At 44.9% G+C, this 26,335-nt stretch overlaps 6 protein-coding genes across 8 annotated transcripts; 2 read left to right on the top strand and 4 right to left on the bottom strand.

Moving 5' to 3' along the window:
* Positions 1 to 1,396: 1,396 nt before the first annotated feature.
* On the bottom strand, positions 1,397 to 4,718 carry LOC114868518 (caspase a-like). 3 transcript variants are annotated; one of them, XM_029172181.3, is made up of 7 exons: positions 4,532 to 4,718; positions 3,456 to 3,731; positions 3,133 to 3,377; positions 2,799 to 3,039; positions 2,558 to 2,710; positions 2,349 to 2,458; positions 1,397 to 2,257 (listed from the first exon to the last, which is right to left on the bottom strand). In XM_029172181.3, the coding sequence occupies exons 1-7, from the start codon at positions 4,536 to 4,538 to the stop codon at positions 2,153 to 2,155; spliced, it is 1,137 nt and encodes a 378-aa protein (XP_029028014.1). In that variant the 5' UTR covers positions 4,539 to 4,718; the 3' UTR covers positions 1,397 to 2,152. The 3 variants fall into 3 exon arrangements, with proteins under 3 accessions (XP_029028014.1, XP_029028015.1, XP_055369702.1); XM_029172182.3 differs by having other exon boundaries at positions 3,133 to 3,353; positions 4,532 to 4,711; XM_055513727.1 differs by lacking the exon at positions 4,532 to 4,718 and adding an exon at positions 4,224 to 4,376.
* Positions 4,719 to 5,032: 314 nt separating this feature from the next.
* LOC129604970 (caspase recruitment domain-containing protein 18-like) lies at positions 5,033 to 6,270 on the bottom strand. Its single transcript, XM_055513728.1, has 2 exons — positions 6,130 to 6,270; positions 5,033 to 5,492 (listed from the first exon to the last, which is right to left on the bottom strand). Exons 1-2 carry the CDS (start codon positions 6,134 to 6,136, stop codon positions 5,221 to 5,223), a joined length of 279 nt encoding a protein of 92 aa, XP_055369703.1. The 5' UTR covers positions 6,137 to 6,270; the 3' UTR covers positions 5,033 to 5,220.
* Positions 6,271 to 7,099: 829 nt separating this feature from the next.
* On the top strand, positions 7,100 to 11,755 carry LOC114868516 (rab5 GDP/GTP exchange factor-like). The gene is made up of 8 exons (XM_029172177.3): positions 7,100 to 7,272; positions 7,395 to 7,567; positions 7,674 to 7,852; positions 8,202 to 8,283; positions 8,389 to 8,521; positions 8,670 to 8,761; positions 8,886 to 9,142; positions 9,242 to 11,755. The coding sequence occupies exons 1-8, from the start codon at positions 7,100 to 7,102 to the stop codon at positions 9,671 to 9,673; spliced, it is 1,521 nt and encodes a 506-aa protein (XP_029028010.1). The 3' UTR covers positions 9,674 to 11,755.
* Positions 11,756 to 12,375: 620 nt separating this feature from the next.
* On the top strand, positions 12,376 to 14,452 carry LOC114868519 (high affinity immunoglobulin epsilon receptor subunit alpha-like). The gene is made up of 5 exons (XM_029172184.3): positions 12,376 to 12,523; positions 12,618 to 12,659; positions 12,811 to 13,095; positions 13,258 to 13,524; positions 13,669 to 14,452. Exons 1-5 carry the CDS (start codon positions 12,499 to 12,501, stop codon positions 13,926 to 13,928), a joined length of 879 nt encoding a protein of 292 aa, XP_029028017.1. The 5' UTR covers positions 12,376 to 12,498; the 3' UTR covers positions 13,929 to 14,452.
* Positions 14,443 to 17,987, bottom strand: otol1b (otolin 1b). The gene is given in 5 exon segments (XM_029172179.3): positions 14,443 to 15,769; positions 15,771 to 16,606; positions 16,696 to 16,767; positions 16,987 to 17,076; positions 17,168 to 17,987. Coding segments are annotated over 5 exon segments (1,605 nt in total). The 5' UTR covers positions 17,571 to 17,987; the 3' UTR covers positions 14,443 to 15,565.
* Positions 17,988 to 21,895: 3,908 nt separating this feature from the next.
* Positions 21,896 to 25,179, bottom strand: sptssb (serine palmitoyltransferase, small subunit B). The gene is made up of 2 exons (XM_029172180.3): positions 24,494 to 25,179; positions 21,896 to 23,372 (listed from the first exon to the last, which is right to left on the bottom strand). Exon 2 carries the CDS (start codon positions 23,362 to 23,364, stop codon positions 23,122 to 23,124), a length of 243 nt encoding a protein of 80 aa, XP_029028013.1. The 5' UTR covers positions 23,365 to 23,372; positions 24,494 to 25,179; the 3' UTR covers positions 21,896 to 23,121.
* Positions 25,180 to 26,335: the final 1,156 nt, after the last annotated feature.

The raw sequence follows: 26,335 nt of genomic DNA, 5'->3' as shown, positions 1-26,335 counted from the left end.
CGGCTCCACGGAGGACGCCGTTCTAGTTCATGTTCCTGTCGGCTTCGGAGAGGCCGTCCCGACCGCAGGTTCCGCCGACCTCCAGGAGGAGGCCGCGTCTGCTTCAGTTCCTATCGACCCCCCCGGAGGAGGTCGTCCCGGCTTCGGTTCCTGCCGACCTCCAGGAGTCGTCTCTGCTCCAGCATCGGTTCCCGGTGGCCCGGCTCCGGCCACACTCGTCTCTGCTCCAGCATCAGTTCTCGGTGGCCCGGCTCCGGCCACGCTCGTCTCTGCTCCAGCATCGGTTCCCGGTAGCCCGGCTCCGGCCACGTTTGTCTCTGCTCCGGGTGGTCCGGCGTCAGCTGCGTCCATCCCTGTCCCCCGTCTGGTCCCGTCTCCAGCGTCATGTCCATCCCGGACTCGTCATCCGGTCTGGTGGCCTCGCCCTCGGCACCTCCTGCCGGTTGCGTGGCGCTGCCTCCTGCGGCACCGTCCGCCTCGACCACTCAGCCTCCGGGATCGTCGTCCGCCTGGAGGACATCGCCATTCGGGGCTGGCCCCGTGGACGCTGGCCCAGCTCAAGGGCGCTGAGGGTGCCACCCTGCCTCAGCGGCGTCTCCACCCGCCTTGAGAAGGAGCATTGTGCCCTCCTCCAGTTCATCCTCCGCCCGCCCTGTTCAGCTGTTTTTGGTTTCTGTTTGGTCGTCTAGAATCCGCCCTTGGGGGGTGGGGTACTGTCACAGTTTTTGGTCCTGCTCCTTGTTTTAATTTGTAGTCCTTCCTTTCGGTAATGTCTGTTTCTTTTCTTGGGTTTTACTTTGAAGGACTTGTACTGGACTGGAACCTGAGCAGAACCCGAGTGGACTGGAGCGGAACATGACTGGGCTGGACCTGTCACGTCTTGGTTTCACTTCCGCTATTATGTTGAAAGGACTTCCTATTAACGTCATATCACAGCTGTTCCCTGCCATTACCGGTTCTCATTATCCACACCTGCACTTCATCAGTAATCAGTTCACCTTGTATTTAAGCACCATCTCTCACCCTAGTAGTTTGCCAGATTGTTAGTTCGTGTTGCGTGTTATTCACCACACTCCAGCATTCTGTAGCCTAGCCCAGTCTTGTATCGTGAACCTTGTTTTGACCACCGACGCCGAGCCTGTCTAATCCCTGCCTGTCTTGTATGCCCTGGGTTTTTTGAAAATACAATACATATAAAAAAAATACATATGTAGTCGTTGTTTTGTGATTTTTTGGTTTCTGATTATGTGGGTATGGCGTCTAAGGTTTATATAGCTTTCCATTGCGTTCTATTCAGTTTAGTTTTACCCATGAATTAACAAACACAACAAGTAATTCAGTGTTTAACCTGTGTCTCTTATATATTAAATGTGTCAACAGTGAGTCAGAGCTGAACCAGGTTGTAATAGTTTTATTCTTTTAAGACAAATTCACATACATTGTTGATGTATGAATTAATAAAACATAAATAAAAAAATAATTAATAACAACCCTAATGCTCTGCTTCTATTTTAGTTTGAGTAAGCACACTTGACTGTAATGGAAAATTTGTGCCTTTGTGCTATTTCTTATCCAACACAGTTGTCATGTGTCGATGTTTGCATTCTCACGCACAGCGAGATAACGTGGCATAAACAATTCTATTGGTGCAGACAGACATTCCACCAGAGCCAGAGAAAGGAGTTAAAAGGCAGAAGCAACTTGAGGATCGTGGGCTCTTTGCATCACACAGGTGTGTCCAGGTGTGGGAATTGGTAATTTCCTCATCGCGGGGCAATAAAGATATTTATTCTGTCTGTCTGTCTGTCTGTCTGTCTGTCTGTCTGTCTGTCTGTCTGTCTGTCTGTCTGTCTGTCTGTCTGTCTGTCTGTCTGTCTAAAATTATCTGGAGCACTAAATTCATCCATTTGGGGGAAGTTGTACAGTATACGGTTGTTAAGTGGTCAGTGTGTATGTGGGGGGGGGTGTTAGTAGTTAGTAGTGGTGGCTGTTAGGGAAATTGTAAGTTCCCTTTGTAAATCTTAATTAAATGCAGTATTTGTCCAACAGCGGCGAACATTTTATTCGGCCAGCTCGAGTAGAGTTAGTACTTTCACCTATTAACCTATTACAGTGGTGAAGGACTTAAACGCTGTGTTGATGCTGGTTGCTCTCAGGGACGAGGGAAGACGTAGAAGTGTTTGGTCAGAGTGCATCTGTCCTTAGTTGGCATCTGTCTAATTTTGCCTTTACTAAAGTCTTCAAAGCGTCGCATGACCTGCGTGAATCAAAGCACTGCGATCAATTCCAGCAAGAGTGAAAGTGACGTGTCATAAATGACAATTATTCCATCATTACTCATCACTTACTTTGCGGAAAAGCTCTTCGATGTGATCTTGTTCGGCAGAAGGCTTAAAGACCTCAACGATGAACTGGATGAGCAAAGAGCCGCGATCGATCTGCCTGTAGGCGACGGTGTCTGAGGGAACAAAGCCGGAAGTGGAGAACGTCACGTTAGGTGTTTGTCGCACGTGGTCAGGACGTTAAGACATTCAGGCTTCGCTGCAGGTGCACTGACCGGGGGTGCAGGAGAGGAGGCTGATGAAGTCCTTTTCCTTGTGTACGCGTCGGATAGCGTCATCCTCAAAGTCCTCGAAGTCAGACGGACACGACTGCGGCGCTTCATCAGCTGCCGTGGCCCCGTCACTGATCAGCACGTCTCCTTTCCCAACTAAAATATACGGCACGTATGTTAAATACACCTCTCACTTACAGTAAACATTACATGTAACACGTGCGTAAGTTCAGCTCGGCGTCACCTCCTCTGCAGGCCTGGATGACGATGACCTTGGGCTTGTTGAGCAGCGCTGGGCAGTGCTCGGAATCTAAGCACGTGTAAATGTTGTTGATGCTGAACTGGTCCGGTTTCGCGTCAGCTTCATTATAGTTGACCCCAAGAATGTTTCCCAGTTTCCCGTGAGACATCATAACCACCCACACGCTGTCCGTCTGCCTGAGTTTTGGGTGTTTGGAGAAATCGAGGACGGCTTTATGTATTTGCTGTCAGATACAAAATACAAAATAAAAGTCAGGTTACTGAATCGAAATATTATATATATATAAAATAGGTTTTGTTTTTATTCTGACACGCACCTCTGCTGTGAGGTCGGTGTGTTTCACCACCTCGTATCCCAGACTAGAGAGCAGCTTCTCCATGTTCTTCTCATCTATATCGGCTCCGCCTCTGTTATACATCACGTTGGTAAATGTTATGTTAGTGATTAGCAGAGCCACGCGGTTTTTGACGTTTTCTTTTGTGACAGGGTAAATGTCATTATCCGTCTCATCCCGCGTCATCTTCTGTTTCTCCTTCGCTGGGAGACACAACATTAAAGTCTCTGTGAATCATTATTGCGTAAAGGTAAATTATGGGTTTGATTGATAAAGGCTGAAGGCGCCGAAAGGCGTCCGCTCACCTGGCGGTTCAGCATGAGACAGAACCAGTTCAGAGTAAAGTGTTGGATCAGCCCGTTTAATGTGAGCGATCATCTTTTTACTGGCTGCATCTCCTTTCCTCTTCACGGTGTCGATGAGACTTCGTGCTCTGTCTGCTCTGCCACAGTTCTCCTCAAGTATAGAGTCTTTCTCTCCATCATTCAAGACGCCATCCTCTAAAAGGCCGTCCAGGAGCTCACTGATCACTGGTTTGGACACCGATTCAATAAACTTTCTTCTTATGGTAGAAAGTTGCTCTGCAATAGAGGCATTATTTCATTTTCAGTTAGTGAAGTGACAAAAATGTAAAACGCTGCTCAAAGAAATCTTCTTTCACAGGATAATATGCCATTCAGTGCGTTTTAAACCTCTATTTCGCTCAAGTTTGACAGGGTTGAACGTTTCACTTTTTTGTCAGGGAAGTCGTTAAAAAAGGCAACTGGAGGTTAAAATTGAAAAAAAAAACGCGAGTAACCTCATTATGAGGTTAATCGCTGGTTGTAGGATTTATATGTGAATGTGTGCATGCTTTCTAATGCAGAGGCAGAGGGTCGTGACTTTCACTTTTTCCACACAAAGCAGAGGAAAAACACGTCGAGACATGTTTCTGGCAACGTCGAGACGTGTTTTATTTTTCTTAAAACGAATCATTCTATTCTACAGCGACGTCTGTCCGTGAAGCGTTATTGGAGGTTTGACGGTTATGCCGCTGCAAAACTTGAACATCCCGTCCGTAAAAACATGTTTACCTTAATCTGAAGTCAATCTGTATTTGACAGACACTGACTTGACGTCAAACGTGTCCCGTGCATTACAGTCGTTTGTATAAAAGTTCGACCGAAGCCAGACCAGAGACACGACACGGCGAATTCACTTTGACTGTTTGTACTAAAACAAAAGAAGTGCATGAAAAATCTGCTCCAACTTTTAGCTTCCTTTCTGCAGTTACGCAAACACTTCATCAGAACTCACGTCCTCGTTTCCGGTGAATGGCCGTCTAAAACCGCCGTCATAAGGGATATTGTACTACAGTATAAGTAGTTGCATACGCTCTTACCTGCCATCGTTCACACCTCAAGTCACTCTGCGCGGGCTGATGCATGACATAAAGAACTTAATATGACCTCCCCACCGCGCGAGCGTATGGGATGACCCCGTGCGCGGCGCGCGCAGAGCCGCCGCTCGTTCGCCCGTCGTTCACCCAGCCGCGCTTCAAAAACGCCTCGCGCCCGTATTACGCGCTTTACAGCGGAGCACAAACGGGCGCAAGACGTTTTTGAAGCGCGGCTGGGTGAACGACGGCCGAACGAACGACGGCTCACTTGATCGCAGTGCGCAGATCAGACAGCGCTTCGAACTCAAAATAAAAAAAATACATATATACTCGTAGTCGTCGTTTTTTTGTTTGTTTGTTTGTTTTCTGATTATGTGGGTATGGCGTCTAAGGTTTCCATAGCTTTCCATTGCGTTCTATTCAGTTTAGTTTCACCCATGAATTAACAAACACAACAGGTAGTTCAGTGTTTACCTATGTGTTAACAGTGAGTCAGAGCTTGACCAGGTTGCAATAGTTTTAATTTTTTAAGACAAATTCACATACATTATTTATGTATGAATTAAAAAAAAACATTATCTAAATTACACCTGTCACCGAGCTTAATAATACAAGTAGTTCTGTATATGCGTAATAAACACAGGTCAAAGTACAACAATAACGGCAGGTCAAAGTTCACCACTGATGGAGGCTCAGACAGGTGGGGACAGACCCAGTTCCGAGTAAAGTGTTGGATCGGTCTGTTGAAGGTAAACGATCATCTTTTTACTGGCTGCATCTCCTTTCCTCTTCACGGTGTCGATGAGAGTTCGTGCTCTGTCTGCTCTGCCACAGTTCTCCTCAAGTATAGAGTCTTTCTCTCCATCATTCAAGACGCCATCCTCTAAAAGGCCGTCCAGAAGCTCACTGATCACTGCTTTGGACACCGATTCAATAAACTTTCTTCTTATGGTACCAAGTTGCTCTGCAATAGAGGCAATATAAAGGCATTATATAAGGTGTAATTTTTATATCGTACTCTTCTTTTAAGAATATGAATATAAGCATACTAAATGAAAGATAACATTACTGCTCTCTTTGCCCCTTATTAGTTGATATGATGGACTAAAGCAATAAAATTACCGGTAAATTAAAGGTGCTATTCAGGAGTTTACAACCAAATGCAATAAAAATAAAAATAGTAGAACAGAGTGCCACACTGGCTGCATGTAAGTTTTCGATTATGATTAATAATTCAGTTATTACATTGAAATATGTGGATGACATGTTTAAAGCTGTAGGTAAAAGATTAGAAAAATGTGTAAAGTTTATGTCTACAGAAAATAGATTAATTTAAAATATACATATATTATATACCCTATGTAACACGATATTATAAAGCCTATTATATTTCAGTTGTAGGAAGCATCTCGATCAACTACGACCTGTAAACTTTGAAAGTTTACCAAGACACGCGCACGCCTCGCTATTTAGAGCCTTTGCGATTAAACGGAAGAGAATACCGGATATGACCATATGTAGAGCTTTTCTTCACAGCCAAAATCACTTTCGGTTTGCCGATCGCCCGCATGTCATTGTAAAACAGTTTGGGACGCGCTTACCTGCCATTGCTCATGAACGTGGTATTAGAATGTGAGAGTTTTAACCTAATATTCAACAATTTAGCGTAGATATTCTTTAGTTATTGTTATAGGCAGTTTTTTATGTTGCGTCGTTTCCAGATGTTGGACGAACGGGTGGAGTCAAGGCGCGCAGTGGAGTTGTCGCCACAAAGCCGCAGATTTGCAGAACTGCCCTCGCTAGGTGGCGATACCCCACGTAGTCAGTAATGTGGAAGAGCACCATCGAAGAAGACATTGCTGTCGGACAAAATGGCGGCTGGACGAAGCTAGCTCTTTGGCTAATGTAAACATCCACAGAACACTGGAGCGACGATCGGTTTACTTCGGTAGTTTTTTGCTACTGCGAATGAAAGTGTATGTTGACATAAATCCACAACCTAACGTTGACCTCCGACAACATAACGTTAATGTAGCTCTTTTAGTTACTGACTATCTTAGCGCTTTAATTAGCCTATGTACTTAAACAGCTGACGGCTAGCTGTAGATTAGCTTGTTTTTACGTGGTTTTGGATCGATAAACTTATAGCGCATGAAGTCACAAGAAGCATTTGCGACTATGAAAAAATACTCTTCTTAGACCAATGTTTGATTCCAAGTTAATTTTTTATGTCCACTAAATAGTGTAACTCCTAGCTACTGGCTATTAGCTGGCTAGTGTTAGCAAGTAGGTGTGTTAATCCTGGAGACATTTCTTCGTTCTTATTGCCCAGGAGACTAGAATAAACTTTTCGGAATTCGATTTAAATTAGGTGAGTCTAATCAACATTGTATGGTAAGATTTGGATTAAATGTCAGCACAGACTCAACGGTGCTGAAAATTGTAGCAATATTAAAACATATATTTATTAGCTTTAATATAAATGTCTCAGTGTTTATTAACGGCTCGTACTTGTTTGTAAAGTTTTCTATCTGCTGCCCCCAAGTAGTCCCCCCTGACCTTGGTTAAAGCATGATGAGCCAGCGGCGTGGGATCCATCTGGACCAATCAGAGCTGCTTTGCAAAAAAGGATGTGGTTTTTATGGCAACACAGCTTGGCAGGGCCTGTGCTCGAAGTGTTGGCGAGAGGAAAATCAGCGAGAAAAGCAAAAACAGATTCAAGAGGACTGGGCACTCGCTGAAAGGTTTGTCTGTCCCTCCGTGCCCTGTGTAAAATGATGGTGTGTCTTACCCCCTTGTTGGCTTGCTCTTGTGTCCCTCTCACCATCTGACAACTATTACAGCCATGTTGTCCTTTCCCTTTCAGGCTTCAGAGAGAGGAAGAGGAAGCGTATGCAAGTAGACAGCAGAAAACCCAGTCACAGCCCGCCATCACTCCCTTCAGTAAATTTGAAGAAAGGAAAACTAAGGAAAAGTCCAGCAAAGTTAATACAGTCACAAAGTTTTTTTCTCCTTCCACAAAAACACCACCAAAAAAAGGTAGGTATAGTGTTACATCCAGTTTTATATGACTGACATACCCATCATATATTTAATTCATTAGTTAGTGTCATTGATCAAAGTAATATTAAATGTCATGGTCCAGATGCTGCTCCTTTTGAGGCACAATCCACCCCCAGCCCCAGCTCTTCAGCAAACCGTCAGACTTCGGTGGACACTGACGAAGCAACGCGGGAGTTCATTGATTTTCTCAAGCCGCTGAAATTAGGGAGGGAGATCTTCAAACGGTGTCGGGCCTTCACTGAGACCATGGTTTATAAGCGGGTGAGCTCAGATACAGACTGTCTTCTGCTTCCTGTGTTGAAATCTTGAAAATGTTTTTTTACTCAGTTTCCTTTACGAGATGCTGGTTGCTATAAATTGCATTCAACCAATTATTAAGCTATAAAAAGTCAGTAATTGTAGAATGTTTTAGAAATTCTATTTGTAATTTAGTAACTGTTGATTGACCCTAAATTATCTGACATGAGTAATCATCATATTAACAGTAAACACAAAAAAATTAAGTCTATGCATAAATTAGCGTATTGTCAGGAAATATACAGACATGCCTGAGATATCAGTGTTTGATTTTAAAATGAAATGGATTTAAATAAGTAAGTTTCTTGTGCAGGACATTGGTGCAGATGAGCTCTCTGAGTGTGTTCAAGACTTCTACCAGAACCTCTCAGATCGTCTCAGTGCCCAGATCAAAGGTACTGGCTAACCCTTTTTATTACCTCTACACATATAAACGTATTACTTACGACTTTTCTTCTTTGCACTCAGCTTCTTTATTATTATTGTACTTCTGCCTGTAGGTCCATCAGATCATGTGGAGACCATCATGGATGAAGTAGAGAAGTACATGATGACTCGTCTTTACAAGGAAGTTTTCTGTCCTGAAACGACAGATGATGAGAAGAAAGACTTGGCCATTCAGAAAAGAATCAGGTTAGGAAGCGAAAGTTGTAGTAATGCTTACGTTTTCTATTCTAGTAGTCATTCACTTTCTTGCATTTTTGCTGACCATAAGGAATCACAGTAGCATTAAAGTCCCTACTTGAGAAAAACTTGAAATGATTACTGTGTTCTGTTACAGAGCTTTGCACTGGGTCACCATTGAGATGCTCTGTGTTCCTGTGGATGAAGAGATCCCTGAGGTTTCTGACAGTGTAGTCAAAGCCATAACCGGTAAGCTTGATTTTTCCCACCTGTTGGAAGACTGGGATGTGAAATCTCCTCGTTATCTTAGAAATAGAATTCCAAGCAAGGTGATAAAAATGTGTTCGCTCATCATTTGTTTGCATCATTCCAGATGTGATTGAAATGGATTCAAAGCGTGTGCCCAAGGACAAGCTGGCATGCATCACTCGCTGCAGTAAGCACATCTTCAATGCCATTAAAGTCAGCAAAAAAGAGGCGGCGTCTGCAGACGATTTCCTTCCGACACTCATCTATATTGTGCTGAAAGCAAATCCTCCACGTCTGCAGTCCAACATCCAGTATATAACACGCTTCTGCAACCCCAGCAGACTGATGACCGGAGAGGATGGATACTACTTTACTAATCTGGTGAGGAGATAAGAAAAATGCATTCAGACACATTGTGGCATTGTAAATTGTGCTGATGATGACGGCTTTGTTCTTCATTACCCCACATCTACTCCTTAGTGCTGTGCTGTAGCCTTCATCGAGAAGCTGGACGGACAGTCCCTTAATCTGAGCTCAGAGGAGTTCGACCTCTACATGTCGGGCCAGGCATCCCCGCAGTGGCCACAGGCCACTGGAGCCTCCTCCTGCTCCCCAGCCAGCACAGCTATCAGTCAGGTCCACAAACGGCTGGACCTGCTAACAGGGCTCGGGGAACGGCAGGAGCGAATCATGGAGAAGGCCCGTCAGCTGGAGAGCGACCTCATCGACTGGACGGACGAGGTGGAGCAGAAGGTGCAGAGTGTTCTAGATAGCTTTCCAGCAGAGACACCAATCCCTGCTGCCTCTGCTCCCAGCGAGACAACACCTGCAGCATCGTCCGCAATTGACTCTGATAACGTGGAGAGCGAGCTCCTTCCTCCACCCCTGAAACCACAGGTGTTTGCTGGGTAATCTGAAGGGCTGTGCAGAAAAATCTAATTTAAAGGCTTTAGTCCACCCACCCCCCTTTGCCTGCTGGTAAACTCTGCTGTCCATATGCACATACAGATGATATGGCTATCATATCTGATAGGAACACCCTTTCCACTTCAGACATTTTTGTTAGATCCACACACTGTCTTACTAAACAACGGAGTGCTGCACTTTGTGAAGCACTCTGCTTCCTTGTAGAGAGTGGGAATAGGAGTCGTTTACATTTATGCAGTAAATATGAATCTGAACTTGATTGAGAGGAAACTCTAAAAATCCCTTGTTAATTAACATTCTAAACGTTCCTAGATCCTGGTATGTTGAGTTTTACCTGTGGACAAGGCCGGCCACTCACAAATACACTTCCAAATATTGTTTTGCTGTTGCAATTTCCAGTGCAGCATCTGTGGTGGAACCCTGATGCTCTGCTTCTATTTTAGTTTAAGTAAGCACACTTGAGCTTAGGTGTTCCGAGGCTGTTTGAAAAGTATAATCTCCCACCTCTTCACAGCCTCTGACTATTGTTTCCTCCGAGGGAACTGTGAAGCTTAACCTTCTAGAGTGTTATTCAGGAGGCATTCTCCACCATTTGTATTACTGTGGTGCAGACTGACTCCACCCCAAGCTCATTCCAAACATTTCAGTCAGCTACATCAGCATTGGTTACATCGTCATCTTCGTCCTTGTTGTTACATGTTTGCTGATGGTTTAGGTTGTAAATTTTAAATGTTTGTCATTATTCACATGGTCATCTGAAAGCTGTGAATAATGTTACAAATGATGCATTTTTATGAGTGCAGGCTGAATTTGATATGTAGAAACCAAAAACCATCAGTTGATTTTGTGGAGGAAATGTTTCGGGGAAATGGAAAAACTTGACTTCCCCTCTTTAATTCCCGTCCAGGTCATGCCTGTGATCTCAGCTATATTTACTGTGTATTTCTCTCTACTGATGAGAAACTTCCTGCGAGGGAGAGAAATTGTGCGGCTGTTGTGCATGCAGGAAGTGGGTGTTCACTGCATGGACTCAGCTGAAGTCGTGTGTGTGTGTGTGTGTGTGTGTGTGTGTGTGTGTGTGTGTGTGTGTGTGTGTGTGTGTGTGTGTGTGTGTGTGTGTGTGTGTGTGTGTGTGTGTGTGTGTGTGTGTGTGTGTGTGTCTTGTCACGTCAGACCTCTCACTCCAGCTGGATGCACATAAGTGATTTTATTTTTTTAAAGAGTGTCAGGTATCAATTCTTCTGGATGCAATAGGAGACATTAACCCTGTAATATTTACAGTTGGACTCTCTTAAAAGAGCTTTTGCTTGAACACATGTTACATGAATGCTGATAGTTGAATAGTAGGAATTCATCTTATTTATCTTGTCATAGGCATGTCTGATGAAATTCTTAATACGCTCTGACAGAGCTGTTGGGTTTGGTTACTGTATGTAACAAGATTGAGATGTTGCTGTTCCCCTATAAACACAAGACATTAAATGATTCCTAAGGCCAAGCTCTGCATATTAGTCACACATTTATTTTATTTTCTCTTTGATTTCAAGCCTAAAAGTAGATTAAATGAAGGATGTACAGTAATTTGCTGTATTGAGTTAAAAGGATGAGGGGTAACTGGTGAGAATCATTTTATAGGATGTATTAATTTCTGTCTTTAACTTTTTTCATTAGAGCTCAAACATAAACCTTCCCGTTGCCTCTAAGATATGATTTCCAAATGTTGGTACATTTTATTATTTCTTTCATTTATGAAATTTATTTCATAAATGAAATTTATTTTCTTTCATTTATTTTCTTTCATTTTGCAATAGTATAGCCTATGTGCAGTTTCTTTCCACTTTTAGTTTGGAAAAAAGAAATAACGCAATCCTAACAGCTTCACTAATTGCACTGTACGCAGAAACCACATACCAGTGAGGTTTGTAATCTCAGTGGTTTGTTATTATGTCACATGGGAGAGTGTAACTCAACGCTGTCTTTTAATTTAAAAGTAACTTATTGGGGCAGTGTTGGTCTGTTTACATCTATGGGTGTGTGATCTTAAGTAATAAAAGTTATGAATGCTCATGCACTTGTGTTCATGTTCGCTTCCTGTTCATTTTGTTTCATGTGACTGCCACAGTTTTGCCAAGGGTTATAAAATTTGATCCTGATTCAACCCATTTTAATCATTTATCATACCACATACCATAATGTAGAAGTAAAACTAATGATGACACTACTACTACTACACTGCTATTACTAAAACCCCGGCTTTCCTAGTATGTAAGCATGGTTCTCTGGATGTGGGTGCAGTTCAACTTAATTCAAAAAAATTCTCATTAAGAGTGTGACCCATGTTCATAGTTCCCCTTTGCTTTTACTATTATTGCATTTATTTCCAGTATTAAGATATATTGTACTTGTGAAGGGTTTCAGGAAAATGTGGAAATAAAGAAAAGTTAAACCAGGACACAATGAACCATAGCAGCAGCAGGTAACAGAAACCAACATTAACATATTAACATAATATAACATTACCTAATTTTCCTATTTTAAAGTTTCAGATATTTTAATGTACATTTAGGATGATCTTGCTCATCTTATATGTTAATAGATGTTTTTTGCTGCAGAAAAACGTCAGTGACGAGTGTTGTGATTAATCGTGACAGTGAAACTTATATTTATATCAGAAATGAAAGGACAGAGCAGCATTTTTGGAAAAGGGGATGTCTTGTGCAACATGGTAAAGTTTAAAAACACATTTTCACTTCCCTCTTTTAGGTATAAAGGAATTTGCCTCAAACAGTTTCATACAAGCGACCATCACAATGGACACAGTCATTCCCCTGCTGGGTGAGTTTCTTTTAGTTCACTTTTCATATTTAATCATGGTTTAATGTTTGTCTGTTTGTCCATATTTTAACATTCACTCTAATATATTTTCTAGTTCTAGTTATTTCATCCCTAACAAAGTTTGTGGTGCCTGAAGGTAAGCAACAAACATTCTTCTAAAGAATTAAAAAAAAAGATCATTTCAGATAATCCATATTTTATATTAACTAGCTTCAGAATTAAAGAGTACTTTCTGTACGTTTTGGAGGTTCCTTCAAAGTAAGCTGTTCACGTCTTCATCTCTGTAGATCCCCCCTCGTTCAATGCTGTAGTGGAGTTGGTGACAAAGGAGCAGAGGGTTTTCTCTGGGGAAAGCGTCCGGCTCAGATGCAACTTGACTGACAAGCGTACCACGTCGTGGGGTTACACGTGGTTTAGGGGATCTGAGGAGCTACCACAACGTGAGCAAGACTTACATTTGTGGAAAGCCAGAGTTCAGGAGAGTGGGAAATACTATTGTCAGGGATGGAAGGAAACAGGTGTAGGAAATATATACACCCGCCGAAGTCTGCCTGTGGAGATCAAGGTGGATGGTAAGATGCTGTTAATCACTGTTTTCTTTTTTTGGTTTCTACTTCTTTCTACTTCCTCTAATTATAACATCCTCCAGGGGTCAGGCGGTGTTTTTCTTAAAAATTCTTTTTGAAAGGAATAACTTACTATTAACAATAATACTTTTTGTTACGTATCTGAAGGAGGGTGGGCTTTCCTGCAATACCAACCTCATCCTGTCCTCGTTGGAGACACCCTGCAGATCACGTGTCGCGTCCGCCTTAACCCCCAACTGGAAGAAGTGTTTCTGTACAAAGACGGCGTTGAAGTTATGAGACAAAAGGATCCTCGCTTCCACTTAACTAACGCCACCCTTGACGACCAAGGGGATTATTCCTGCAGGGCGTCCTGGGACATAAACAGACAAACGCGCTCTGTGATTTCATCTGATGTTCCAGTGCAGGTCTCAGGTGAGTTTCCAAGACGACGGCTGTGACTGCAGGTCATTCATTAAGCTGCTGTTGTTGTTCAATAAAAATAGAGGCATGAAGCAACAAAATGTTTCAGCAGCACTTGTGTCTGCGCCACCAACCAATTCTCTTTGTGTTTCTCAGAGGTTCTGACCGAGCCTGTTCTGGAGGCTGTCAGCGTGTCAAAGGATAAAGTCAAGCTCATTTGCCACGTCCAGTACAACGCTCGTGCCCCCGCGCCTCCTGTAAACTACTATTTCTACAAGAACAACAATCGCCTGGGAGTAGCAACCTCTGAGAACCAAAAGGTGGTGCTAAGCGCTCCCGGCCTGTACAGCTGCAGGGCCAGGGTGCCACAGCTGGACATCTCCAGGTGGAGCGAGCCCACAGAGTTTGGACAGTGACAGGTGCTTCAAAGTGAATGGCAGTGCTGCATGCGCTCACCGTAGGCTGACGCCCTCATCTTACTGCTAAATTGTGTGAAATGCTGCACAGACATTGGACAGTGTCACCTTGTCTTTGGTCCAGTAGGACGGAGGATGAGGCCTCAGCCTGTCTGTGTCAGTGTCTCTGCCTGCCTGCAGGCTCCTCCACTGACTCTCCAGGTCTATTTGATACCTCTGCTTCTCCGATTTGGATTCCTCAAGCGAGGACGCAGCACATTTTCCGACGCCTTCTCAGCCACAACCTAGTTTTTCAACCAAACTGCTGCTGAATCACTCAGACCGTCTGAGGAACCTGCGTTGCTCCAGCCGCTGTCTCATCTTCAGGCGTTGGCTTGCTTTTCACACGGCTGCAGACTGTATCTCAGTAATAACATTCACATCATTCATTTTCAGCCTAATCACGCATATGTTTCACTTTGTAACATAAACAAGTATCACAATTATTGCAATATTCATTAAAGCAAATAAAGCATTAAAAATGATTTACTGGACTTTATTTTATATGATCACCTTTTAATACAATTCTATTGTACAATGTTGATTATGTATCAGACAAGCAGAAATTATATTGATATACTGTAGCTAGATCACAGTGATTTTCCTGTAAACATAACAAAGATGCAGAACAAATACTATTAAACGCAGACAGACAGTAGGTAGTGAGAAAAGAAGACAGCAGGTTTAATAAATACATTCAAAATATGGGCCGGGAGAAGTAAGTAAAATAAAATACCATTAACTAAAACTAATACTTTTCAACTGCTAGCGTGTGGATTCAGAATATTTACAGTCGACCTGCAGCATCTCTACCACCATTAAATCATCAAATGCATCCTAATAAAACTACCTGACACTTGAAGCTGTAGGTCAAACTACCAATTATCTGAATAATGGAAAGCACGGTTTTCCCTCTGGGCCATTTTATCATATCAGGATACTGTATATGCAATAACTGTTCACATATAATCATACTCAATATTATTTCTTTCTTATTGTCTTGGCAACAATCAGCTGTTTTCAATGAACAACTGGAACAATTTAACTACTGTAGCCCCAAGGCCGCAGTTGAATTTTTCACAGCTACTTCTGGAATCAAACCTTGGTAAACCTTTAGGTTTACTTAGGACCATTCTCCTTCTGAAGGTCCAGTGACGCTCAGTGTTCTCACAGCACTAATGTGATGTATGCAGTACGATGCAGACGAAGACAAAGCAGGCCCTGATCACCACAGAGCCACCACCGTGCTCCACAATGTCTTTTTCTCCAACGATGCTTCATTCTTCTTCCTCCTCCTCCTCCTTGACCATTACTGAGACTTGGTTATGTTTCGAAAACGAAAGTGATCCACTTTAGCCATTTGATGTGTTCTACCTCATGTGCATTTTGAGCAATTAGTTCAATTCTGGATTAGCTTTGAGTTTGCTTAAGACAATTCCTGATTTGTGTCTTGTTAAAGGGGTTAAATATCGCAGAAGTAATTAAAAGTTGTGTTTTGTTGCAATTTGCTACGGGGTGGACACATTTTAAGTTTTTCTACACTTCATAAACTGAATATAAATAAATATGCAGTAATACCTAGAGTGTGGGTGAACATCTTATTCCCCATTATCAGAATAGTGTACAGTACTGACTGGAGAGAGTATTATAGTGTAGCACCACCAATATTTGGAGTTTTTTTTCCTTATGTTCAAGTTGGAGGAGCACAGTAAAAGAAGAGAGTCAGTAGCAAATCGAGCCTTAGAGAGTGTCCGAGTAAAGCAGGAACCCAGAGAAGATGCTGTCATCCTCACTGCTGGCGTACGCCCCGTTCCAGTCTCTGAGTGTCTCCATCCACACCTCGTCACCCACGACCAGATGCAGCACCACCAGAGTGGATGCCTGGTCAATGTCTTGGCCGTACAGAGAGTCCCGTGTCCGTACTCGCCGTGATCCATTTACCACCAGCGTTGCTCGCAGTGGCTGATTGCGTACAGTGATGTGGAAGGAGAAGACGTACACACCAGCATGGACGCACACAAAGCTGTTGGAGGTGAGGTTGAAGTGGTTCTCTTCGTTGTAGAAGACTTTGTCAAACCGGATCGGGAAGCCAGAGGGAGGGAAGGACTTTCTTGGAGAGATGCCTACACTGAATGCTGAGCGTTTCTGAGCTATTCCCGATCCTTTGGCTCCTTTCATTCCACGAATGCCCCGTTCACCTCTCATACCAGGGTAACCTCTGTCTCCCTTTGGCCCAAGCATCCCTCTGATGCCTTGTGGACCCTGAGGCCCACTTGCCCCTGGTTCACCCTGTGCTCCAGGTGGTCCTGGGTCCCCACGTGGGCCTACAACACCCGGGGAACCATGTTTGCCATTTAATCCTGGAATGCCCATGCCTCCTGGGACACCCGGAGGCCCAGTATCCCCTCGATCACCTTTCTGTCCTCTCTCCCCCAGTATGCCACACTCACCCTTATCCCCCTTGTCTCCCTTGGGGCCAATTGCAACAGCTGCTCCTGGAAGTCCAGGTGGGCCCTCTTTTCCCGGTTCCCCTTTCTCACCAGCAGTTCCATTCAGACCAGGCTCACCTTTTTCCCCACCATCACCTCTGACACCTTGTAACCCTACTTCACCTTTCTCACCTTTTGAGCCAACGTCACCTGCAAAATAAAGGAAACTGCGTGAGACTTACATGAACAACGTTTGGCAGCAGATTCAAAGAATTCATCAATTACCATCACGCATGTACCTTTCTGTCCAGGTTTGCCTGGTATTCCTGGTGGCCCAGCTGTCCCACTGCTTCCTCTATCACCCCTATCCCCTAAAAGGTTGAAATTATAAACCTAGAACTTATTTCAGATAATGAATCATTTCCTTTCTTAACTGTGTCATTGTGGTAACAATTTACACATTTTTATATAAAAATGTTACACAGGCACTGGATAATTGGTTTGCTTCCTGTTATATCCCAAGCAATGCAACCAAAGCCAAAAGCACTTTGAATGTTATCTGTTCATCGCCAACAAATAGCTGTACTCACCTTTGTCTCCTTTTAATCCCATAGGACCACTCACACCCGATGGTCCTGGTAAACCGGCGGCTCCTGCTAGACCTCTTTCACCTGGTGGACCTGAATATGCAGACAAAAGGTGATGTGATGTGTAGTTGTTTCTTTAATTGTATTTTAATTTCTATATTTGCTTTAATAGACCATCTCGTACCTTCTGGGCCTCTGTCTCCCTTTGGCCCTCTGGGGCCTCTCTCTGGAGGACAGCACTCGCAGAAATTGAAGTAGCACTCATTGTAATCCAAGGTGTAGTTCTCAGGGCCAGCAGCAGGGGGCTCCGTGTTCTCTGTGTAGTACTGAGGAAAGCCATGGCTTGGGTGTGCGCTCCTCTCTGTTGGCGGCACTGGATGGGGCTCCACCGCCTTTGTGCTTACCACGACCTTGAGAGTCTTCGGCGCACTGGTGGTCACGGGGCTGTGCACAGTGATCTGAGGGACGGGCTTCTTGGTGTACTGGTATTTTGGCTTCTGCGTAGTCTTAGCTTCAGCGCAGGACACCACAGCCAGTGTGATCACAACTACAGCTACAAGCGCCAGCTGGCAGGAGATGATGCTCATGGTTGACTGGGATCTGAGAACCGATGGGTTGATGTAAGCCAAGGTTCCTCTGATGCACGCATTTCATTTTCCACTGGCTACAAAATTAACATGTCATGGTACGGTAGCAGTTCCCCTTTGTGACCTGATGAACAGCAATATCTCTGCTTCTGCTTGTATCAATTCCATGTTTATATTTGATTCTCACGCCCTCGATCTCTGGAAGTTTTCAAGTTGGAGCTTCAGTAACTGTTAAATTTAAAGTCTGCTCTTCAATCAAGGATCGTCTTCTGCACATGGTCAGTTTATCTACAGTCGTTAATGATGTGCTTAAATAGAGTGAAACCTACAGCTTCAAGGTCACAGGATCTACAGTAAAGACGTTCACAGATTTGCTAACTACACAATTTTAGAATACGTATTAAGCAAATATACTAAGACTCACCCAGTTATGCATAGGTGGTACGGTCATTTATCCTCTCTAGTGGTGTCTTGGAGGCAGCACCAGGAGCTCCAGGTCTCTCTGATCCCTCTGCAAGGGTTAGGCAAAAGAACATCACCACCAAGGAGGGTGTTCACTTGGAGGCGCAGGGGGAGGTCTGAAATCCAACTAACGCAGCCTGGAGCCGACCCAAGGAGAACCACTGTGCTGTGGCCCATTCTCTGTACCCCTGTTGTGTAGAAAGGTGCTTTTGTGACACGGGATACAGCACCCACCAGGAGCACTCCCTCGCTGCAAGCTAGGCGAAGAGCAAAGGCCGTGGGGCAATGGGTCACCTGATATGGGAGGCATTCCTCCAACTTCCAAGCTCCTACCCAGGCTCTTACCGAGGGACAAAGCCAAGCTAAGAGGGTTCTGTGACACAAGCCGGGCCTCTACAACTGCCTTTTCTCAAATATAGGTTTGAAATGCACTCTGCATGCAGCTGCAAGCAGGATGGAGCAAAGCCCTTATGATTTAAATGTAGATCCCCGTGCAGGATCTTGCGCTGAAATGAAAGCGAGACACCACCTGATGTGCAAACTGGCGCACGGCACAGGGAGCTCTGTTTTACAATCAACCGGCGCTTGGTGACCATCCAGACGAAAGCTTTAGCCCCGAGAGCTCCGATAAGCTCCTCACTCGACAGTTGCTAAACTTGAGCTGCTCGTCAAACAGCTTATCTCCGGTAAATCATTACAGTGGCAATGCTTGCCTGGTCGCTCGCGGCGGCGTTTGCTGACCAACGATCGGTACTGTGCGGCTGCACAATGATTCATTCTTGCGCTGAAACGAGATCGCATCTGGTTTTGGTAGAAAAGTGATTTGCCTGTAGATGACTGGTTGAAACTCTCGACTTGCCCCGTGACAATGAATGTTTGAGCAGTGGGCATGCCTCAGTTGTCAAAGACCTCATGTCCTTAGAGGGATCTATGACCAGCTATGAGTGAGCAGGAAGGAGGGAAATGAAATTTGGGAAACGAAGAGGGGGGGTTGTGTTTAATTAAACTATTCTCACATACACTGTTCCTCCCCCCCCCCCCCCCCCCCTCCATTGACATGCTCATCTTCTCCCTCCTTCCCAGCGGCTCAGGTGAAGTGTCCCGACTTGCCCCTTCCACGAAAAAGACAAAAAGATGGGGTGTAAGATTCGCAGCCGACTCCTGAGAAGGCGAGCGGTTCCTCTGGGGTTCTCCAGGCCCGACCCCAACCCCGTCGCCTCTCAGCTTCATTCAGACCACACATAAGAGCAGCGGTCAGCTTACAGTGCCCAGCTGGTCACAGAGGACCCAGGCGCCGCTCACCTGTCCATTCATTTAACACTAGCACCAGCTTTGCCCTCAGTCGCCCTCTGCGCACACTATAGGGCGGGCGGCGGGGAAGAGTTAACTTACTCAGCGGGTGCAGTCGAGCAGAGAGAGCACCAAAGATGACTTGGATGGATGGAGGTGTATTGCCTTACATTAACCCTATTCATGTAAAGGAGGTCTTGAAGCTGCAGTGAATGTGTATAGTGTGAGACAAAAAGATAGACTTGTTTAGCATCCGGCACAGCGACCAGACATTCTCTGTATGATTATTCCGCCGCTGTGCTCACAGGCGCAAATAGGACCATAGACTTTTCCTTTGTTCTCGACTGTGGGATTTTATCAAGGGAAATCTAGATCCCGCAGAATTAGCTGCTAATGACTTTGGCATGAGATCTGCTGGCAGTAAAGACACATCTCATGTAGTCGGACAGAGTACAAAAACACTTTCTCCTGCCACACATTCCCTGACAAACCGCTCTGATGGTGGGGATTGGTTTCTGAGACACTCCAAGCTGGCGGTGGGATCATAATGGGCTTTTTGACACCACAGACTCCGTTTGCTTATGGGCAGCTTTGCATTATGGTATTACTGGGGGCTATTGGTGGGATTTTGTTCTATTCTATTCTGTTCTGTTTTCATTCTTTTCTTTGTTACATTTTGTTTAAACACAATCAAACTATCAGATCATCAGAAATTCTTTTGCGTGATTGATATTGTTACCCATAATTCTCTCTGTTTTTCCTAATCTATGGCCACAGATGCACCTGCCTGATGCACGGCTCAGAGGACCCCAGCTGTCCTCATCATCACACACTAAAGGAAAACAACAAGCAAAGTTGTCTTCGTCTTTCAGTTTGGCCCCCACCCCCTGGGGAGCCTGTGTAACTAACTGTAGAACTCCATAACCCTGTGAAGACAGGACAAGTCTGGTATCTACTGGAAAACCAAATGACAGAATTCCCTCCATCACATGTTTCACACTAAAATTCCTGGTGTGTTGTAAAACATTCCAGCCGCTTGCATTGCAAATCACATGTGTACAGTATACAGCAAAATAATGTGCCACCGCTATTGCTATTGCTAAATAAACGTTGGACTGTTTGTTTTTGCCAAATTCAAAAGCCTTTAAAATCTTTCCTGGCTGATCATTGAGCATCTGTGGTGCATTTCTCTATGTTACCACTAGGTGGCAGACTTGTTTTGATTTGGGATGATCCTTGATAACTGAACCAAAAACGCAGTAAATACCAGTAATAGTAAGTCTATTTCCAACATGGTGCCTGACGTTTGGTGTTTTTGATAATAAAAAAAATGCAAATTGTGATAATGATGTTTCTTGGATCATGTTTAGTGCAAACGTATTGTGCTTCTATGAGTTCTCAGGTGCTGTGTGACTCATTGACCAGGGTCAGCCACAGGGTTGGCACCACTGGGGTTTTCACACCCTGTTGGGCTCAGGTTTTTATCAGACCAGCCACTCCTTGCTTCATATTGACTGATTCGGAGCTCAGATATGTGCCTTGATATATGTCTTGAATGAATTCCTCTCCGATCTTTGATCAGCAAAGAATGGCAGAAATTGCACAATCCTTGTAAATGCCACAGCACAAACTCAGTTATAAATGTATGTGAGTACAAATCTTGTTGGTTAGAAAACTATTCCTGGATTTCAGTTAAAGGTATGATTGACAGTATGTACAAGCTGTAACACTGTGTCTGATGCTCTGTGTTTGACATGTCAAACATTGCGGCTCATAGTTACTATAGGTTATTACTATAGAGACATTCCCTGCAGGAGACCACGCCTGTAGATTAGACCTGAATGTGTGTGTGCGTGTGTGCGTGCGTGCGTGCGTGCGTGCGTGCGTGCGTGCGTGCGTGCGTGCGTGCGTGCGTGTCATGATGTTGATAGTGATGGTGGTTTTCAAAAACTAACTGTTAGTTGGTTCATTTGGGGGAACATGGTGACAGGTCATTTGAGTTTACAAGATTGCAGAAAGGGATTGTTTACACACCTTGCCATTATACTGTAGACATAACCTCTGACCTGTTCCTTCACAGAACAAAGACTAACATGGGAAGTGAAAACAGAAAATGGCTCCTGACTGAGCTAAAGGCAAACTTTGAAAGAGAACTCGCGGCTTAAAGTCTGATACGAGACAATGCAGCAGTCACGCCACTGCCACTATGTACAACCTTTGTTTATAATATATGGAAAGATCCAGTGTACATTTACTTTCAGGACATCAAACACTGCCCCATTGTGCCAGCAGACATTTAACAACAGGTTTTGCCTTTCATCCTTTCATCCTTTCATCCTTTCATCTCCGTTTGAAAGGTGCCTGCACCGTAGGCTTCAGGTCAGCGGTCTGTCGCAGGGCAGCGGAACCCCTGCGTCGCCATTCCTGCACGACTCAGGAGGAACAGGTTCGGTGGCTCTGCCTCTGTGCGACTTCACTTGTGCCCATTGTGCGTATTGTTTGATTTGTTTTGCCTCTGCCTTCGTTTCAAACTAAACCACACACTGTAACAGACGCAGAAGAGTCATCCAGCGCAGCGTCAAACACATTTATTGTCTCAATGTTGCTGTGACGCGTTGTCATCATGTAGAAAATAAACATTTATTTGGGGGGAGAGGCGGAAAAAACATTTCTCAGGGAGCTCTACATTCTTTGGGAATGATACATGTCTGCATCTGCTACAAAGGTTTAAAAAAATAAAACAGGAAGACACACACACAAGCACAAATATAAAAGCACTTTCAGATGAAAAACACAAAGTCAAGAAGAAATGATCAGACATAAATAATCAAAACCAGAGCTGGTAACTGACATTGTAACCAGCCAAGCCTTTACCAGTGTATATAAGTATATATGTTCATACAAATAAAGTTAGCTTCAGCTCATGTCTAGAAATCAGCAAACCCTCGACCCGAAGCACAAATTACCATGATTGTAACGCAGCCGTTGCCTTTTAGTCGTCTGCCACACGGGCGTCTTGCATTTGACAGTTCGGAAGCTGCTGATTGAGTAAAGTAAAGTAAAGCCAAGCCTAAAACACAAATATTTGCTGGCGCTCATGTCTCCAGCGCGCCCTTCGTGACGTAGCAGTAGTTACAAATGGAGAGATAAAGGAGGGCTCAGCACACATCCTGCCCGTTAATTGGCATACGACCAGCATTACAGGCTTTTGTTCCAGTAAATGCAGAGTTTCTGTACAGCAGCTCCCTGATCGTGACTCTTTTAGCCTCGTTGCATAGCTCAGACTCAGTCTCTGATCAGCTACAGAAAGCGTCATACGTGACCCTGCAGGACTGTCTGAAGGAGTGGTGTCAGACTGAATCCTGCGTGTGGGGCAGTGGTCTGCGTTGCACTGAGTCCAGTTGCGTCCTGTCGCTGATGTGCCCAGTTAAAGGCCGCGGCTCAGAGTCTAGACAAAGGCCGGGAGGTGTTTCGTTAAAAGACCAGCATGCAAATCTGCTACGCATGTGCGACCCTATCATGCAAAACCAGGGGTGGTATGCATTCACACAGGACGGAGATTCAGGAAGATTTTAAAAAAACGGAGAAAGAGTCCAGATTTTAAAGCAGCGTAAGAGTGATGTACGTATAATGTGGGTCTAATACCGTGGGACAAGGCCCGAGGGAGACAGGCTCTCGTCTCCAGACCGTCCAATCAGAGCGTCGGGTTTGGGTCTTGATTAGCTGGGGTTTGAATGGAGGTTGCGTAAAGTTGAATTATGAAATGATTTGCCTCCTCCCTCCATATTCTCCCCTTCTTTTAGTTCATGAGTGTCATGGTGCTTTCGGGCTGGCCACCAAAGATCCCAGAGAAAAACTCCAGTGCCAGGCGCACATGAATGGGCACAAACACATATGAGGTGTAGATCACCATGGCAATGGCAGAGAAGAGGATGGAGTTGAAGATGGACTTTTCCCAGGGCTCCAGGACATAGATGCCAGTGATGAGCAGGTACTGGTAGTATAACCAGGCCAGGTACTCCCTCAGGTTCTTAAAGTTCATCCTGCAGGCTGAAAGGGAGAAATGGAGGTGGAGGGTTGTGAGGTTCAAGCTTCAAAAGGGAGAAGAGAGGTGAAGAGGATGAAGACGCAGAGAGGACAGACATTTACATGGACCACACGGAGCGTTACGCTCACGAGGAGGCGGAGGCGAATAAACTCCACTATTGGAGAACCGCAAAAACAGAGCAGAATATTTCACTTTAAAAGGTCATATATAAAGGTCATTATTCTTTTTATATGGTTGTCAATTAATCTAAATATTCAACTATCACATAAATGTATTTTGGGAAAAAAGTGCACTAAAATACAGCATTTAGTTAAAAAGTATAACAGTATTTAGTAGTAAATTAGTAGTAAGTACAATTACGCACTGTTTAATTTTTCAGTATGTTTTTAAGCCAATCCTAAATGAAAACACAATGTAATCACAGAGAACTAATTAGCATAAAGAATATTTTATAATCCTCTCATAAGGTCACAATAACACCTAATAATAGATTTTCAGTAATCACAAAACACATGTTCTACCGCGTGTTAATCATCACGCAGGGGATAATTAGGCTCTAATGGAAAACCCTGCTGCAAGTCAATAGCGCTCCTGGCCTCGTGTTAACTAATAAGGAGCTGGCGTTAGAAGCCCCTCGTCGTAGCTCCCCTAGAGGGCGATCAAGCAGGACACGCACGCGCACGCACGCGCGCACACACAGGAGGTGGACAATAGGCTGTGTTTTGGATTCATTCTATGAGTCGAAGTCGTTAGTAGCAGTAAACGCGTGGCCCTGTTTGAAGCAGAGCAGGCACGTGCAGCCGCAGGCGGCTCCGTGTGCACGGACGCACGGCCGACAGGTGCACGAGCGTTTCTACAATATGCCTCAAGTGGAGAGATTCAGACAACAGCGCTCGTCTCTCTCCATCTGCTTTCGGGACGCAGCATGGAGCTGTTGAGCAGCATGTCAGTAACGCTGATCCGCGTTTTCATATTAAAACCCTCTTTAACTCAGTGAGTTGCTTTGATGAACATAGAACTGAGTAAAGTTACGCATCAAGACCGGGTGTTTTAAATAAAGAGGGACGGATGCGCATAGCTGAGCGCCTGTTGTGTGAAAACCCGCATCCACGCACGGACTCACCTCAGCAGCCGACGTGAGCGCCGTGGACCCCCGCTAATGGCAGACCGGTACGAGACGAGCCTGCTCCGCTGCTGCTCCGCCGCGTCTGGCACATGTAGTAGGAAACACACAGAGAACCACACCACACCCTCCACTCGTGTTTTACTCACCTGGCGCACCGATCATGCAGGTGGAGTGGCTCTAACCAGGTCGGTGTGTGTGTGTGTGTGTGTGTGTGTGTGTGTGTGTGTGTGTGTGTGTGTGTGTGTGTGTGTGTGTGTGTGTGTGTGTGAGGTTGCGCAAATCAAAAAGGGAAAGCGGTCCCGGCACCGGAGGAGGCGATGACTGCGCTACGTCCGCTTCGCCGCGTCCGCGGCTTCGCGGAGCAGCTTTAAACTTGGTTCAGTGTCGCATCCTCCGTGCGCATCGTCCGCACCACCGCGCTGCAGCCCCACTCTGCGCCGCAGAGCAGCCGCTGACGTAGCAGCAGGACGGAGCATCAAGCCGACGCCACACAGGCGCCACGCAGGTGAAAACGCTCCCACCGCAGCCCCACCGGGATGTACGTGCGTTACTATGTGGACACCCTGCATGAAATCACACCTCATTACGCACGAAATGGAAAAAAATGCGTAATGCAGTCTCCGCACGGTCCATTTTTCTGAAGCGCAGCTAGCGCAGGAAACTATTAAGGAACGAGGCACGTGAAGGCGTCATTTAAAACGAAAACACTGCAATATAGAGAAATACTATTATTTTCAGACTTGGTGTATATGTCACAAAATGTTTGAATGGTATACAGCCTGTAGTAGAACCAGTGTTCATAAAGTTGTTTTTGAAACAAGCAATTTAAAGGGAGGAGGTTCAGAAAAAGAGCCAGCCAGACAGAATAATATTGTTGCTCGAGCTTCACTTGTGTGCTTCGACAATTCGGTGTCCTGTGACTAAGCTCTGCCCAGAACTGATACACAACGCGTCAGTGGTTTGAGTAAATTTGTATTGGAAAACCACCAAAAGGCTTCACGCTGGCATGAGAACACACATTTACAAATATTTACAAACTGTCTTGAGCTTGGTGTTAATTTGGGGCGTAAAAATTTGAGTGGTAAGTATTTGATGGGAAATGATGGTTGCTCTAACCGTATTTGGAAGCCAGAGCGCATCTGGAGAAACACCTGGCACATCTGGCTGCTAACCTCCACATGTGTCTCACCTTAGTAACAACTCATTAAAAACATGGAGCCAAGATGAGAGAATTCAGTTCCCTCAGGCAGTCAGTCTGCCTGTCAGTCAGTCAGTCAGTCAGTCAGTCAGTCAGTCAGTCAGTCAGTCAGTCAGTCAGTCAGTCAGTCAGTCAGTCCGTCTGCCTGCGTGTCTGTCTGTCTGTCTGTCTGCCTGCGTGTCAGTCAGTCAGTCAGTCAGTCCGTCTGCCTGCGTGTCTGTCTGTCTGTCTGTCTGCCTGCGTGTCAGTCAGTCAGTCAGTCAGTCAGTCAGTCAGTCTGTCTGTCTGCGTGTCAGTCAGTCAGTCAGTCAGTCAGTCAGTCAGTCAGTCAGTCAGTCAGTCTGTCTGTCTGTCTGTCTGTCTGCCTGCCTGCCTGTCAGTTTGTCTGTCTGTCTGTCTGTCTGCCTGTGTGTCAGTCAGTCAGTCAGTCAGTCAGTCAGTCTGTCTGTCTGCGTGTCAGTCAGTCAGTCAGTCAGTCAGTCAGTCAGTCAGTCAGTCAGTCTGTCTGTCTGTCTGTCTGTCTGTCTGTCTGTCTGTCTGTCTGTCTGTCTGTCTGTCTGCCTGCCTGCCTGTCTGTCTGTCTGTCTGCCTGCGTGTCAGTCAGTCAGTCAGTCAGTCTGTCTGTCTGTCTGTCTGTCTGT

Source organism: Betta splendens, chromosome 13 (genome assembly GCF_900634795.4).
Source record: "Betta splendens chromosome 13, fBetSpl5.4, whole genome shotgun sequence".
Taxonomy (NCBI): Eukaryota; Metazoa; Chordata; class Actinopteri; order Anabantiformes; family Osphronemidae; genus Betta; species Betta splendens.
Note: the sequence above shows the minus strand (reverse complement) of the source record. Positions and strands in the feature narration are given on the sequence as shown.

Excerpts from the sequence above, each read along its gene's own strand:
- LOC114868518 (XM_029172181.3), bottom strand. Across the intron at positions 3,378-3,455 it reads GTCTCATGCTGAACCGCCAG|AGACTTTAATGTTGTGTCTC; the intron begins GTGAGCGGACGC and ends AATGATTCACAG. Across the intron at positions 3,040-3,132 it reads ACACCGACCTCACAGCAGAG|CAAATACATAAAGCCGTCCT; the intron begins GTGCGTGTCAGA and ends TGTATCTGACAG.
- LOC114868516 (XM_029172177.3), top strand. The coding sequence starts at position 7,100 with ATGATGAGCCAGCGGCGTGGGATCCATCTGGACCAATCAGAGCTGCTT. Across the intron at positions 7,273-7,394 it reads GACTGGGCACTCGCTGAAAG|GCTTCAGAGAGAGGAAGAGG; the intron begins GTTTGTCTGTCC and ends TTTCCCTTTCAG. Across the intron at positions 7,568-7,673 it reads AAAAACACCACCAAAAAAAG|ATGCTGCTCCTTTTGAGGCA; the intron begins GTAGGTATAGTG and ends GTCATGGTCCAG.
- LOC114868519 (XM_029172184.3), top strand. The coding sequence starts at position 12,499 with ATGGACACAGTCATTCCCCTGCTGG. Across the intron at positions 12,660-12,810 it reads AAAGTTTGTGGTGCCTGAAG|ATCCCCCCTCGTTCAATGCT; the intron begins GTAAGCAACAAA and ends TCATCTCTGTAG. Across the intron at positions 13,525-13,668 it reads TGTTCCAGTGCAGGTCTCAG|AGGTTCTGACCGAGCCTGTT; the intron begins GTGAGTTTCCAA and ends TGTGTTTCTCAG.
- sptssb (XM_029172180.3), bottom strand. The coding sequence starts at position 23,364 with ATGAACTTTAAGAACCTGAGGGAGTACCTGGCCTGGTTATACTACCAG.